The sequence below is a fragment of the Carcharodon carcharias genome, chromosome 14, assembly GCF_017639515.1.
Source record: "Carcharodon carcharias isolate sCarCar2 chromosome 14, sCarCar2.pri, whole genome shotgun sequence".
Taxonomy (NCBI): Eukaryota; Metazoa; Chordata; class Chondrichthyes; order Lamniformes; family Lamnidae; genus Carcharodon; species Carcharodon carcharias.
In genome coordinates this window covers 32,847,658-32,862,683 of record NC_054480.1, presented here as the reverse complement: position 1 = coordinate 32,862,683, position 15,026 = coordinate 32,847,658, and the positions used below count along the sequence as shown (strand labels likewise).

The window sequence follows — 15,026 nt, the reverse complement described above, 5'->3', positions numbered from 1 at the left end:
GTTAAAATGAGGTTGGGAGAGTTATCCAGCTTGGGCTACAGGGAGTGTCTCCAGGAAAAGAAAACCTCACTGTGAAAGGCATCTCTAAGATTGCAAGTTACCAGGCTAGGAAAAGTAAAGGCCAGGAATAAACCCCAGGGAGCCATAAAGCACTTGGGATTGATTCTGGGAAAATTGAATGTCTATGTAAAGGACAATGTACTTATGGAATGTGTTTTTTTCAGTTGGTCTAAGAACAAGAAGAAGGTATTCCTTTATGTGGTTTAAAGTATAATTTGCCTACAAAAAGAAAATAGGGTTCAGTTAATAATGTTACAGCATAAGTTTTAAAATGTGAAAGCTTGTGTCATCCTTTCAGTTATTAACTGGAAGTTTAAATCAGTCTTTACGGAGATCGTAGCAAGAAACAAATGCAAATAGAATTGAACAAACTGAGGTTCTTGGGCTGTAATCAGTCACAGCCAATAATCTGATGTTCTCGTGTTAGTTCAAGATATTTATATTGGGTTTATAGAAAGATGCATGCATATTTGACATGGTTGATGAAGCAATGCCATCACTGAAAAATTGTATAATTTTAAAATTTTCATTTAAAGGCAGGTAAAGAGCAGATATATTAGGGAAGTTTGTGTTTTGGGTAGCCAACATGGTGGAAATAATTTTCTTCCAAGTTTTCAAAAATTCCAATGTTATAAAAACCAGTAATCCAGGTCATTATGAACTTTTTAATCACTGCCTTGTCAGTGATAGCATTATATAGTTCTGAGACAAGCCATCTGTTTGTTCTACAAACTTGTAGGAACATGACTAGCCTACAGGGTCTAGTAAAGGCTATTTGGAAGCAGCTTAACGCTGGACTTTCAATAATTTCTTCAGTTGCAGATGCTGATGAGGCAGATTATACGGTCTTCTTAAAATCTTCTCTTACAGAATACCTTAGCTTCAATGTATCTCTGCTGATTAAATATTCTTATTGTTCCACTGGATGGTCCCCAAGCATAATTCATTGGTTCTAAGTGAGTAGAGAGGTCCCATCATACATCCAATCTGAAGTAGATTTACAAACTTCATTTGTGATAATGGTAGAACATGGATTGGAAGCTCAACACATTTGTACAACATTGCTCTGTGCGCAACTTTGGTGACAGAATTAACCTAATTATTTTAAATAAGCTACCAGATTCATTAAGACAGCAGACGAATGTCATGTCAACATGTTAAGCACTTAACACTATTATCACCATCTTTAATTTGTGCCCGATATCACTAAAGTCAGTGACAAATTAAAGAAGGCATTCTCTTTCTGTGTTGAGTTACTTTTGTACCTTGAAGCGGCCATATTTGATTCAGAAGAGGCAATCTACAACAATGGAGCCCAAACTCCAACCTTAGCAGACAGTTCTGGTCATACCAAAGAAATGCTTTGAACAAGTGCCATAGTTTGGTAAATTATTGTTGATTATTCATCATTATGGCTTCATTTCAATCCCCATAGCGAGAAAGGGAGGGAGGCAGAATCAGCTTTTAACATCCTTCAACTTTCTGCAGAGCAAGGGTCAGATTGATATAAAAAGCATTTTTGTGTCAGCAAATCATTCGTAATAACGATATAGCTGAGAAAAAGTAGTAATAGTGTTTCACACAATATATGGAAACAGTGGGACAATTTCCTCGGTACGTTTTGTGTAATAAATTAATAAACCCATTTATAAAGAGTTTGTTTACAATTTTGTTAACTAGTGCAAAACAGAAAACTAATGGCAACACAGAACTGATTAGAAAACAGTCTAGAGTTCTGATTAATCAGGGATCTAGTCTGCATTTGATGGTAAGTTTGTGGCAACTCTAGGGGTGGGTCACAGCTGTATTAATAATAGATTTCTTTCGGTATAAAAACAGTTCAATTTTGTATGGGGAGGACTTTAAAGATTTTACTGTACTGTAGTCTAATCAGTCTCAATTTTCAAACAATGTTCCAGAATGAAAGTCCCATTATTGGTCAATGTCCAGGTGATTTTGTTAAGCAAAATTCGCAGTGCATTCCTACTGCTGAATAGAGCCTTTAATTAAATTTGAATTTCAAACGAATAATGATTCCCCAGCAAATTTTCTGATGTTATGATCTCTTCAGCAATTACTTCTGTCTAATTCTAAAAGAATAAAACTCCTGGTTGGCAAAGAAGACATACAAAAGCTTAACACACCCATATTACATTCCTGTATGTGCAAATTTAACATAGGCTTTAACCTATTTAAATTGAACAGGCTATGCCTCTGTAAAAATACCCACATAGGGAGGTCGTTCAAAATCATTAAGATTTCACATATTAACTTTGCTAGTCTAAAGATTTTCCCTCATCATTCCTAATCTCATATTTCTGTGCTGGTTTATGATAATGCCATAGCTAAAGGAAAATGATAACATATAATAACCAGGGTCTTATCACATGACAGCAAAATCTAACTACTGATACTAAAATTGCAGCATTTGGTATCATCCCCACTCAAAGTGAAATGGATGCAACTTGAATTTAAAAATGCCTTCATATAATTTTCAAATTCCAATTTAGTGAAGAAGCAGAACCATTCAAATTAGCAGCTCTTTTCTTGATAAAACTCATTCCCTTGATTGTTCTTTGCTCATCTGGAAATATCCTATGGAAAAGCTCACAATAAGTCAGAAGGTGGGGTTAGCTGAAAGGAAAGAAATTGAAGCTTGGGAGAGAAACTGGCAGGGGCAAAAAACTGATGGGAGAGATTAAAGCATGGGGTCAAAAGAAACATTGTCATAGATTTAGGAGTTGGTAATAGAGGTCTACAGCACAGAAAAGGGCCCTTCGGCCCATCGAGTCTATGCCAGTCAAACAACTACCTAACTATTCTAATCCCATTTTCCAGCATTAGGCCCATAGCCTTGTATGCCATGGCATCACAAGTGCACATCCAAATACTTCTTAAAATGTTATGAGGGTTTCTGCCTCTACCACCCTTTCAGGCAGTGAGTTCCAGATTCCCACCACCCGCTGGGTGAAAAAATTCTTCCTCATATCCCCTCTAAACCTCCTGCCCCTTACCTTAAACCTATGCCCCCTGGTTATTGATCCCTCCATTAAGGGGAAAAGTTCCTTCCTGTCTACCCTATCCATACCCCTCATAATTTTATCCATCTCAATCTCCTCTGCTCCAGGGAAAATAACCCCAGTCTATCCAACCTCTCCTCATAACTAAAATTCTCCAGCCCAGGCAACATCCTGGTAAATCTCCTCTGTACTCTCTCTAGTGCAATCACATCCTTCCTGTAATACGGATTCCGGAACTGTACACAATACTCTAGCTGTGGCCTAACCAGTGTTTTATACAGTTCCAGCATACCCTCCCTGCTCTTATATTCTATGCCTCGGCTAATAAAGGCAAGTATGCCATATGCCTTCTTAACACCATATCTACCTGTCCTGCTACCTTAAGCCTTGGTAGACATACACACCAAGGTCCTTCTGATCCTCGGTACTTCCCAGGGTCCTACCATTCATCGTGTGTTCCCGTGCCTTGTTTGTCCTGCCCAAGTGCATCACCTCACACTTATCCGGATTAAATTCCATTTGCCACTGATCAGCCCGTCTATATCCTCCTGTAACCTAAAGCTATCCTCCTCAGTATTTACCAACCCACCAATTTTCGTGTCATCCGCGAACTTACTGATCAACCCTCCGACATTCAAGTCCAAATCGTTTGTATATACCACAAACTGCAAGGGACCCAACAACGATCCCTGTGGAACCCCACTGGGCACAGGCATCCAGTCACAAAAACACCCCTCGACTATCACCCTCTGCTTCCTGCCATTCAGCCAGTTCTGGATAAATTTCAAGGGTTTTAAAATAATGTGACATTTATTCATAAAATGGTTAAAGCACAGAAGGAGACCACTCTGCCATCATGCCTAGTGCTGGCTCTCTGAAGCAGCAATTTAACTAGTGCTCCACTAATCCTCCATGCCTTTCCCCTGTAGCCCTGCAAATTTTTCCCAATCAATCAGATAATGATCCAATTCCCTTTTGAAAGTCTCAATTGACCCTGCTTCCACCACGCTCTCAGGCAGGGCATTCCAGATTCTAACCACTCGCTCTGTGAAAAGGTTTGTGCTCATGTCACCATTGCTACTTTTGCCCATTACCTTAATTCTGTGCTCTCTGGTTCTCGATCCTTCCACCCATGGGAAAAGTCTCTCCTTGTCTACTCTGTCCAGACTCACGATATTGAATACCTCTAACAAATCTCCCAACCTTCTTTTCTCCAAGAGGAATCTCAAATTCTCCAATATTTCTACGTAACTGAAGACCCTCATGCCTGGAACCGTTCTTGTGAATCTTTTCTGCAGCGTCTCTAGCCTTCACATCCTTCCTAAATTGTGAAACATTGGTGCCGGCTGGGATTTCAACGTAAAGAGATGGTTGGTTATTGAAGCTTCCCGATTATGGAAATATGCTCCACTTATACAGTACGAATATTCAGCATGCCACAGCTTACCCACATTAGGGTACCTAACTGCCTTAAAAATAACTCCAAGTTTTTGCTTCCATTAACCTACTCAGAAGAATATTCCAGGTATTGGACACTTCATGTTAAGTGCTTCAGGAATTCAGTCCTGAACTTGCCATTTACCTTATAATTTTCCCCAGTTCTGATGAAAGATCATTAACCTGAGATGTTAAATCTATTTTTCTCTCTCCACAGCAGCTGCCTTACCTGCTGAGTATATCCAGCTTTTTCTGCTGCTATTAAGAAATTTAAATGTAGGTAAATGCATATGTAAGTTTCCATCCTTAGGTGACCCAAAGAACATGATTCTAGTCATTTTATCGATGCTTCACATGCTAATCTTTTTGATGGATGTTCTGGTGCAGCTGGTTTCATAATATTTCTGATGGATGAGATAGGAAATGTTTCCCTTCAGCATGAGAAGCTAAAAAATTAAAAAGGTGTGTCGACAGTACTCTGGCTGCTGAAACACTGGCTCTTGTGGAGGGAGTGCATATTGGATTCTATTAATCAAATATTTTAAATGAGATTCTGCATAAGGCATACTCAAGGTACTATATTGATTGAATATTATGTAAATAATTGTTTCATGTGAGATAAGTAATGCTCTTGTGAGTAAAGTTACAGATTGACTTTGTTAGCTTGAAACAGCTGCGGGAGAGAAAGAAAATCTCTCAAATTAAACGGGTGGATGCAAACCATCAACTGTCAGGTTGTTTTAAGACATGCATGCAGAAATTGTTAGGGGTCCTAGAAGAGGCATCATCTCACAATATATGCTTTGTACAGAAAATTGAGGTCTTTGATTTAAGTTTTGAAATTTTTGTTGAACAATTAACCAATTTTTATTTAAAGAGCGTAAACACGCTATATTGTTCATATGCAGGGCTCTGTCACCTACAAACAGAAAGGACATGTCCAGGCACTGCTTTTTTTTTAATTTAACAAAAACTTGGGGACAATAGTTCCTGGTGCATTCTCCATAGCAACACCTTGACCAAAATCAACTTGCCAATCAATCAGCATTCTTTTCCCATGCAATATAAATTATTGCTCCCTTTTTTGTTATTTGATATTCTTGCATCTGTCCTGATGAGTACAAGATGAATAGCTTCAACAGCATGACTATTTGTTTAAGTATATTAAACTGTAAGTTGCTGGTGGGCATTAGCTGTGCTTCTACAAATATGAACAAACTGTGGTTGTTGATTTAGGAGATATATGTTTGTAATGTGCATCACTGTAAATAAATGATTATAGAAGTGTGTAAGGCTCCAATTCTATTCTTCATCACAGATTTCTGGGATATAACAACTGATGGTAGAGAATGGAACTGTCTGGCATGTCAGTTAGCAATTGCATCCTGCATTAGCAGTAAAGATTCCAAGATCGCCAGAAAGTCGAGATCCCATTTTCAAATGTCAGTGATGGGGAACTTTTGTTGAGGCTCTGATAAGAGAGGAGCTAACATTGAATACAGTCGGTAAACTGCCCTCCATTGCTATCATCATTTGATTTTGCAGTATGATCAGTGATGGATATTTACATATTATTATACAATCTTTAGGATATTTTTGTGTAACAGAAGCATTTGCTACTATATTTTATTTCTGGATTATCTTCTCTCTCAAAAAGATCAAAGACAACTGCACAGTCTACCATTTCTAGGTTTGGCTACCAATGCTACACTGCTGTATCCTGACTCTGTTGTGCAGCTTTTCTCCTCCTTGCTATAACATCAATGTGATTTTAAGTGGCACCAATGTTGTCTTTTTTTTATTGTTTCTAACTGATACGCTCTCCTGCGCTTGACCTATGCCGCCTTCAAAATAAACCCGCTGTGAATTTTGCATCCCAGTATCACCTGGTATGAGAGCAGAAACAATGAACAAATTGTATTAAATTGAATGCTGCCATTCTGGTTTGAAATGGTTTCAGTGTATATGCTATGTGGCTAACAGGGACAAGACAAGAAGTGGAATTTCAAGGCATTGATCTGAATAGAGCCCAACATTTCTGTGATATGATACACTGTTGACTATTCGCTATTGCTTCATTTTTGGAATCATTGTCGGATTCCTAGTCAATGCATTATGCACAATTTGAAAAGCACATGTTTCATGTCTTTTTTTTTAAACACAATGGGTACCAGGAAATAATTTGATGTTTCATTTGTAAGTATAGCCAAACAGCATATTATATCCTTGCTGTATTGTGTGACATCACTTTATGCAGGAAATCACTGGAGCAGGCAATGGTCAGAAGTGGAGTGGTCTTTAGCAGATGGCTTGCAAGAATCCTCATTAAGCCTGAAGGAGGTGTAGATATTAAGTTAACCCTTTGAGGACTGCAGTGGCATTTCTGAAACAATTCTTTAAAAATAAGTCATGTTTGCGGTTATTCAGAAAATACAGTAAGTACTGTTATTACTTGATATTATTGCAATTATGTTTTGTAATTTGTTTACAATTTTTTCTTCCAAAACCATTCAAAATCTAAAGAAGATGAACAATTAGCATAGAAAGCTGCGTCCTCAAAGGATTAAATACATTTGATAAACAGGTTTTAGGGCACTTTTCCCATTCAGCTTCCCATACCTGAGAAGTTTATACTTGGACACAAAGGCTTTAGTGCACTCCGGGTGTGAGCACGTGTAGGGCCTCTCTCCTGTGTGAGAGTATGAATGGACTTTAAGTTTGTCAACACTGCTGAAGAATGCTCCGCAGATCAGGCACTCAAGGGTTCTCCTTGGCTTTGACTCCTTCCCTTTCCATTTGGCTTCTAAAACCTTCTGCGTATCTTCCTTCTGTTTTGTTATTGTGATTTGACTTAGGTCATCAGTGGCAACAGCTGCCATTGCAGCCTTACAGGCCAAGTTCCTAGAAAAATGGGGCTTTACCCACCTTCTCACTACCAAGTGTATTTCCTGTGTTTTCAGCCTGTGTATTATGATCACTTCCAGTTGATAGATACCTGTTGCATCCAGAGTTTAAGGCTGCTTCAGCAATATGTGAGGAGTAGAGAAATTTTAGGCCTAAAAGTCAAATTAAATACAAAGATTAACATTTCTAAACATGAAAATCATTATTGTTGTGTACCTTCATTTATGGCTAGCTATGACCAAACGTAATGTAACATGTTCAGGCTCCCATTTTATTTTCATGAAGAAACATATTTTCTAGCAAAGACAATACTTTTTATACAAAATAAAAATTATGCATATCTAAAACTGAAAATCATACAATACTAGTCCTCAAATACAGGTACACTCACACCAGACTTTGTAAAAGCCATCTTCACTTAACATTCATTCAACTTAACTCATCAAGAACACACACCAAAGGTTGGGCTGGTGGCACACTACTTTGTGAGCCAATATACTCTATCCAGAAGTTTTAGGCATTGGTTCCATTATGTGCAATGAATAAAAACCATGCTGAAACATCAGAAAGAGGGCAGGTAGGTGTCTCTGCACAAGGGAAAACTAAAATTTGAGACAAGGAACATTTGAGAGCAAGTCAACTTGGCCTTTTCTGCATTTCCGATAGTTACACTAGCATAGTGATACCGTTACGAGCTTGATTATACACTGTTGTCTGCATACCCTTTTGGTTGGAAATCAAAAAAACCTTGGAAACTATATAAACAAAAGGAAGTGAAATAAAAACATAAGTAAAGTGCACACTGGAAACTTAAATAATTTAATCTAAAAGAATGCCTATGTTCTAATCTTTGCAAACTGAAATCTCAGATTCTTTGAACAAAATTGCTCTATCAGTATTTTGAAGGATAAAAATGCTTCACTAAAGTAAAATTAAAATTGTTGCAAAACAATGAACAAAATACATCAAACACCTTTCCACTGATAGAAGACTAGGATCTAACCTTTAGCTCATAATCCAGGCAAACAATGCAGTACATGAGGAAGCGCTGTTTTTCCAAAGGTGCCACCTTTCAGATGAGAGGGGTGCCATGTCACTATTCAAAGAAGAGCAGAAAGTCCTCCTGGTATTCTGGTTAACATTCCTTCCTCAACCAACACCACAAAAAACAAGTCAACTGATCACCCATCTCATTGTTGTATGTGGGATATATTTAGCAGCTACTGTATTTGCCTACGTAACAGTCATTGCATTTCAAAGGAATCAAGTGCATACAAAGTGTTTAAAGATGTTAAGGAGTTATAGAAACGCAAGTCCTTCCTTTTTGATATACTGAGCAAATTTCTGAACTTCACTTACTTTGGACATGGTGCTGAAATATTACTGACATTTAATCTTACTTTTTGAGATATTGTATTGTTCTTTGTGCAAAGTTAAAGATTTTTTGATCTAAACTATTCATTATAAACCAGTCACTAAAAGATTGCCCTTATGCTAATGGCAGAATTATAGACTCACAAAAATGTGTTTGTTGCTGCTCTCAACATGAGCTGCAGGACTCCAGCAACTTCAGTGCTAGTTTAAAGCTTTGAAAGCTTTTGTCTTCCTTTAAAAAAATATTGCTATTCCTTTTTAACTCCCCAGCTTTTTTTTTTTACACACTAATCCTTAGAATAACAGTAAACTTGTTACAAGAGCATCAGCGATATTACTATAGAATTGGTTGCTAGGAAATGAGAATGACCTCAGCAGAATTGGCTTTCAAGGTTCTAACCTTCATCCCTTGCCTGTGCCAGCTTTTTGGTGGAGCTATCCAATTAATTCCCTTGCCCTGTCAACTTTTTCCCTTTAAGTATTTGTTTCATTATTTGTTGAATGTTACAATTGAATTTGCTGCCATCACCCTTTTCAGGCAGTGTATTCCAGATCATAACATCTCGTTGTGGGAAACAAACGTTTCCTTGTGTCGCCTCTGGGGTTTTTTTTTGCCAATTACAACAAATCAGTGTCCTCTGGTTACCAATACTTCTGCTGGATAAATAGTTTCTCTTTATTAACCCTATTCATGATTTTGAACAACTCTATTAAATCTTATTTTAACCTGCCCTGCTCTAAGGACAGCACCTCCTGTCCTTCTCCAGATAGCTAAAGTGCCTCATCCCTGGTACCATTCTCATAAATCTTTTCTCTTTCCATGACTGAGGATACTCCTTCATTGATCAAGATGGAATGGAAAATAACCCATGGGGATAATTCTAGACAGCATACAACTCCTATCAATTCATCAATGAGCAACTTCAGCATGCCTTCCCTTGAATGCTTTTTATAATATTACTTTCTTGACTGTCTGAATCTTTTGCTGTCGCGTTTACCATGTCTTAACATGTTGGCTTTAAACCAGGACTTCATAACAACCCACCTCTTTAGGTTGAGAGCACAGTGCTGAGACTTGTGCTCGTACAAATTATCAATCAAGTATTAGAGTAATTTTATAGCACACAAAGAAATTGCTCTCATTATGGTGTCAAAGGTAGTAGCCATTACAATGTTTTATTAATCATGAACAGATCTATGACATTGTTGATTGGTAGTCTGGAGTACAGTTGTGATACTTAATTGCTAACTGCCACTGCCCAGATACTCCCTGTTGGGAATCCAGGTAACTTAAATTTTATAAGTTGGTGAGATCAACTGGAGGTCAGTAAGTTATTAGTAGGCTTCAAGCTCTAAGTTTTTGTTTTCATTCGTTCATGGAATGTGGGCATCGCTGACTCAGCCAGCATTTATTGCCCATCCCCAATTGTCCTTGTTCAGGGGGACTTAAGAGTCAACCACATGGTTGTGGGTCTGGAGTCACATGTAGGTCAGACCAGGTAAGGACAGCAGATTTCCACTCCTAATGGACATTAGCGAACAAGATAGGTTTTTATGACAAACAGCAATGGTCCCATGGTCACCATTAGACTTTATAATTCCAGATTTCTATTGGATTCAAATTTGAACCCAGGTCCCCAGAGCATTATCCCTAAGTTTCCAGATTACCAGTCCAGTGACAGTACCATTGCGCCATTGCCTTCTGTTAAGTGAAAGGAATTTGGGATGCTTTCTTCCTATATACATCAAATGAGACCATGAACTGATTTATAAGTTTAGGAACTTTAAACCATACAAGTTGTTGATGTCTACCATTAAAGTTACATACTAATGTTAAGGAAACATTATATGAGTTCATACAGATGTCAAGAAAGAGGTTGCAGACATTCTGTCTCTGGAAAGTTTCACTCTGACAGAGTTCCCCCAATTTTTCATATTTTTATTGGAAATGTGACACAGAAGGCGGCATATAACAGACAGGAAATGTAAATTAAAGGTATTGATTTTACGATCTGGGCAAATCCATCAGAGCTGTGGCGCAGTCATCAGTCAAGGAGGAGTGGCCTTGGGAGTCCTCAACTTTGTCTCTAGAAATCGCATGAAATTAGATGAAATGTGACAAGGAAACCTCCTGATTACCATTCATCAGCACCCCATCCCCCCCAACACTGATGAATCGATAGTTCTCCACATTGAACACTATTTCAAAGAAACACTGAGGGTAGCTAGGGCACAGAATGCACCTTGGATATAAACTTCAATGACCATCACCAAAAGTGGCCCAATAGTACCACTAATGCCCAAGTTAACCAAGTCTTGAAGGGCATGTAACAAGACCTCGAGATCAATCAAGCTGGGCTGATAGTGACGAGCAATATTTGTGCCAGACAAGTGCCAGAGAATGACGATCTGCAAGAAGATAAAATAAAACTCAGTATTTCCCTTCAATCTTCAATTGCATCACCATCACTGAAACTCCTCGCCATCTACATTGACCAGAAACAACAGGACCAACCACAAAAGTACTGTGGCTACACAAACAGGTCAGAGGTTGGGAATTCTGTGGTGAGCAATTGATTTCCTGACTCCCCAGTGCTTGCCCACATGTCAGGGGTGTGATAGAATTCTTGCCATTTGTGTGGATGAGCACAGCTCCAAAAACACTTAGGGCCGTAACTTCCTTGGAGTGGCAATCAGCGTCAGATTGCCACTCTGTGCCCATCGGCATCAGAATGCCACTCCAAGCCCAACTACTTACATCAAAATTTCTTCAAGCCTGTCTCGCCTGACCTTCTGACTCAGGCTGGACAAGATCCAGGCAATGCAAGTTGTCTTAGAGGCCCAGCATTGCAGTCAGCAGAGTCAGATTGAAGAAGGACATGTTTCCTTTTCTAGGGCACCTTTTCACCAGCTGCTGTAAATCAGGTTAAGTTAAAGGTCCCACTGAAATTGACAGGCCTGAAAGATAGGTAAGTGGATAGGATTTGGCCTGCAGTGGGGTGGGGGTGGTGGCGCTGGGTCAGCCCGTGGTAATGTCTGGCCTGTGGGACTGGGTTGAATTAGGTCAAGTCAGGGGGAAGGGTTGGGTCAGGGGATGCGAGTCTTCGGGGGGGTGGGGTGTTGGGAGGAGTCCCATGCGGGAGATTGGTCTGGGTCCGTACAATAGTTACCCAGAACTTATCCCCCTCTCTAACACATATACCGCTTTGGATACTGTTGGGGGGGCTGGCCTCTCAGGGGAAAGCAGCAACAGCCAAGTTCATGGCACCGTGGGTGGCTCTGCTGCTCAGAGGGGTGGGAGGAAAACAAATGGCAGAGCTATAGTGATAGGGGATTCAATAGTTAGGGGCACACACAGACGCTCCTGTAGCTGCAAACGTGAATCAAGGATGGTGTGTTGCCTCCCTGGTGCCAGGGTCCGGGATGTCACGGAGCGGCTGCAGGACATTCTGGGGAGGGAAGTTAAGCAGCCAGTGGTAGTGGTACACATTGGTACCAACGACATAGGTAAACTAAGGGATGAGGACCTGCAAGCTCAGTACAGGGAGTTAGGAGATAAATTAAAATGCAGGACCTCAAATGTAGTAAAATCAGGATTACTCCCAGTTCCACGTGCTAGCGAGAGCAGGAATAAGAGGATAGACCAAACGAACACGTGGCTGGAGAGATGGTGAAGCCGGGAGGGATTCAGATTCTTGAGACACTAGGACCGGTTCTGGGGAAGGTGGGACCTGTACAAACCAGACGGGCTGCACCCAGGCAGAGCTGTGACCAGTGTCCTTGCAGGGGCTTTTGCTAGTTCTGTTGGGGAGTATTTAAAATAGTGTGGCAGGGGGATGGGATCCCAGCAGTAGGGTCAGATAGGTCAGGTTCAGATCAGAAAAATGGAGTTGTGATAGACATGGAGTTACAGGAGAAGCAAAGTTTACAAAGTGTCCTGCATGGGAAATTGACGGAGTTAAACTGTTTATACTTCAATGCAAGGAGTATTACAAACAAGGTTGATGAGTTAAGGGCACGAGTAGACACATGGCAGCAGGATGTCATTGCTATAAAAGAGACCTGGCTAAAGGAGGGACAAAACTGGCAGCTAAATATCCCTGATTATAGAGTCTTCAGACATGATAGAGTAGGAGATTAAAAAAAAGGGGGGGTAGCACTAATGGTTAAAGAATCAATTCCAGTTGTGAGAAGGGATGATATACTAAATGGGTCAACAAACGAGGCTTTATGGATTGAGCTTAGAAATAAAAAAGGGGCAGTCACACTACTGGGAGTATACTACAGGCCCCCAAATAGTGAAAGAGAGATAGAAGAATAAATATGTAGGCAAATTTCTGCTTGAGAAGGGCAATAATAGTAGACTTCAACTATCCTGATATCAACTGGGATTCAAACAATATAAGGGGCACTGAGGGAGAAACATTCATGCAGTGTGTCCAGGAAAATTTTTTCAACCAGTAAGTGACAAACCCAACAAGAGGAGATGCAACTCTAGACCTAGTCTTGAGGTACAAAGAAGGGCAAGTGGGTGAAGTGACAGATGGTGACCATATCAGGGACAGTGATCACAATTCAGTCAGATTTAGCATTACCATGGAAAAGGGCAGAGATAAGGCCGGAGTAAAAGTCTTGAACTGGGGGAAGGCAAATGTTGCAGAAATGAGAAGGGACTTGGCTGATGTGGACTGGACAGCACTGCTGGAGGATAAAACAGTGGAAAACCTGTGGGAAGCACTAAAAAGAGAGATCCTAATTGTACAAAGTAGACATGTCCCCTACAAAAATAAGAGTGGTACTGCCAAATCTAGACCCCCCTGGTTGTCTAGAGGAATACAGGAGAAGATCAAACAGAAAAAGAAAGCGTACAATAGGCACAAAGAACTAAGCACTGCAGATAGCCTAGACGAATATAGGAAGTGCAGGGACGAATTAAAAAAGGAAATAAGGAAATCAAAAAGAGGGCATGAAAAAAGATTAACAAGTAAAGTTAAAGATAACCCAAAGATGTTTTACCAATACATTAATGCTAAAAGGTTAGTTAAGGAAAAAGTGGGACCTATCAGAGATGAAGATGGAAACTTGTGTGTAGATGCAGAGGCTGTGGGAAGGGTTTTGAATGAATATTTTGTCTCCATGTTTACAAAGGAAAGGGAGGATATAGATATAGTAGCCCAGGAACACTGAGAGATATTGGACAGAATAGTCATAAAGAGAGAGGAAGTACTCGAAGGGTTAAAATCCTTGAAAGTTGATAAGTCTCCAGGGCCAGATGGATTGTTTCCGAGGCTGCTGAAGGAAGTCAGGGAGGAGATAGCAGATGCTCTGAGGATGATTTTCCAATCTTCACTAGACACAGGGGAGGTACCGGAGGACTGGAGAAATGCAAACGTAGTTCCATTGTTTAAAAAGGGATCAAAGGAAATGCCAAACAATTATAGGCCAGTTAGTCTTACATCGGCGGTGAGCAAGTTAGTAGAATCAATCCTGAGAGATAGGATTAACCATCATGTGGAAAGGCATGGACTAATCAGGGATGGTCAGCATGGATTTGTTAAAGAGAGGTCTTGCCTCACAAATTTGATTGAATTCTTTGAGGAAGTGACAAGAAGGGTTGATGAAGGTAGTGCAGTGGATGTTGTGAACATGGATTTTAGCAAGGCATTTGACAAGGTCCCACATGGCAGATTGGTCAGGAAAGTAAAAGCCCATAGGATTCAGGGTAATGTGGCAAACTGGATAAAAGGTTGGCTTTGTAACAGGAAACAAAGGGTAATGGTCAATGGATGATGTTGTGAATGGAAAGTTGTCTCAAGTGGTGTTCCACAGGGCTTGGTGTTGGGACCCTTGCTGTTTGTGTTATATATTAACGATTTGGATGTGAAGGTGGGGGGCACGATTGGGAAATTTGCAGATGACACAAAGATTAGCCGAGTAGTGGATAGTGTAGAGGATAGCCATAATCTCCAAAACGACATAGATGGGTTGGTGGAGTGGACGGTAAAGTGGCAGATGGATTTTAACATAGAGAAGTGAGGTCATACATTTAGGGAGGTCAAACAGTTACAGGGATTACGAAATAAATGGGAATATACTAAGAGGGTTAGATGAAGTGAGTGATCTTGTTGTACAAGTACACAGGTCCCTGAAGGCAGCAGTTCAAGTAGACAAGGTTATAAAGAAGGCATATGGAATGCTCTCCTTCATTGGCACAGGTATAGAATATAAAAG

At 40.0% G+C, this 15,026-nt stretch overlaps 1 protein-coding gene across 9 annotated transcripts in view; it reads right to left on the bottom strand.

Annotated features, from left to right (window-relative positions):
- plagl2 (pleiomorphic adenoma gene-like 2) overlaps positions 1-15,026 on the bottom strand; it is a 148,272-nt gene that overhangs the window by 15,427 nt on the left and 117,819 nt on the right. For 3 of the 9 annotated variants that reach the window (XM_041204440.1, XM_041204439.1, XM_041204438.1), the window contains one exon: positions 7,137-7,573. The exons of 2 other annotated variants lie outside the window; for them this stretch is intronic. In XM_041204440.1, coding sequence (XP_041060374.1) covers positions 7,137-7,396 — 260 coding nt within the window. In that variant the 5' untranslated portion in view covers positions 7,397-7,573. Of the gene's footprint in view, positions 1-7,136; positions 7,574-8,424; positions 8,518-15,026 lie in introns of all 9 variants that reach the window. 4 more of the 9 variants (XM_041204441.1, XM_041204442.1, XM_041204446.1 and 1 more) reach the window with 3 other exon arrangements.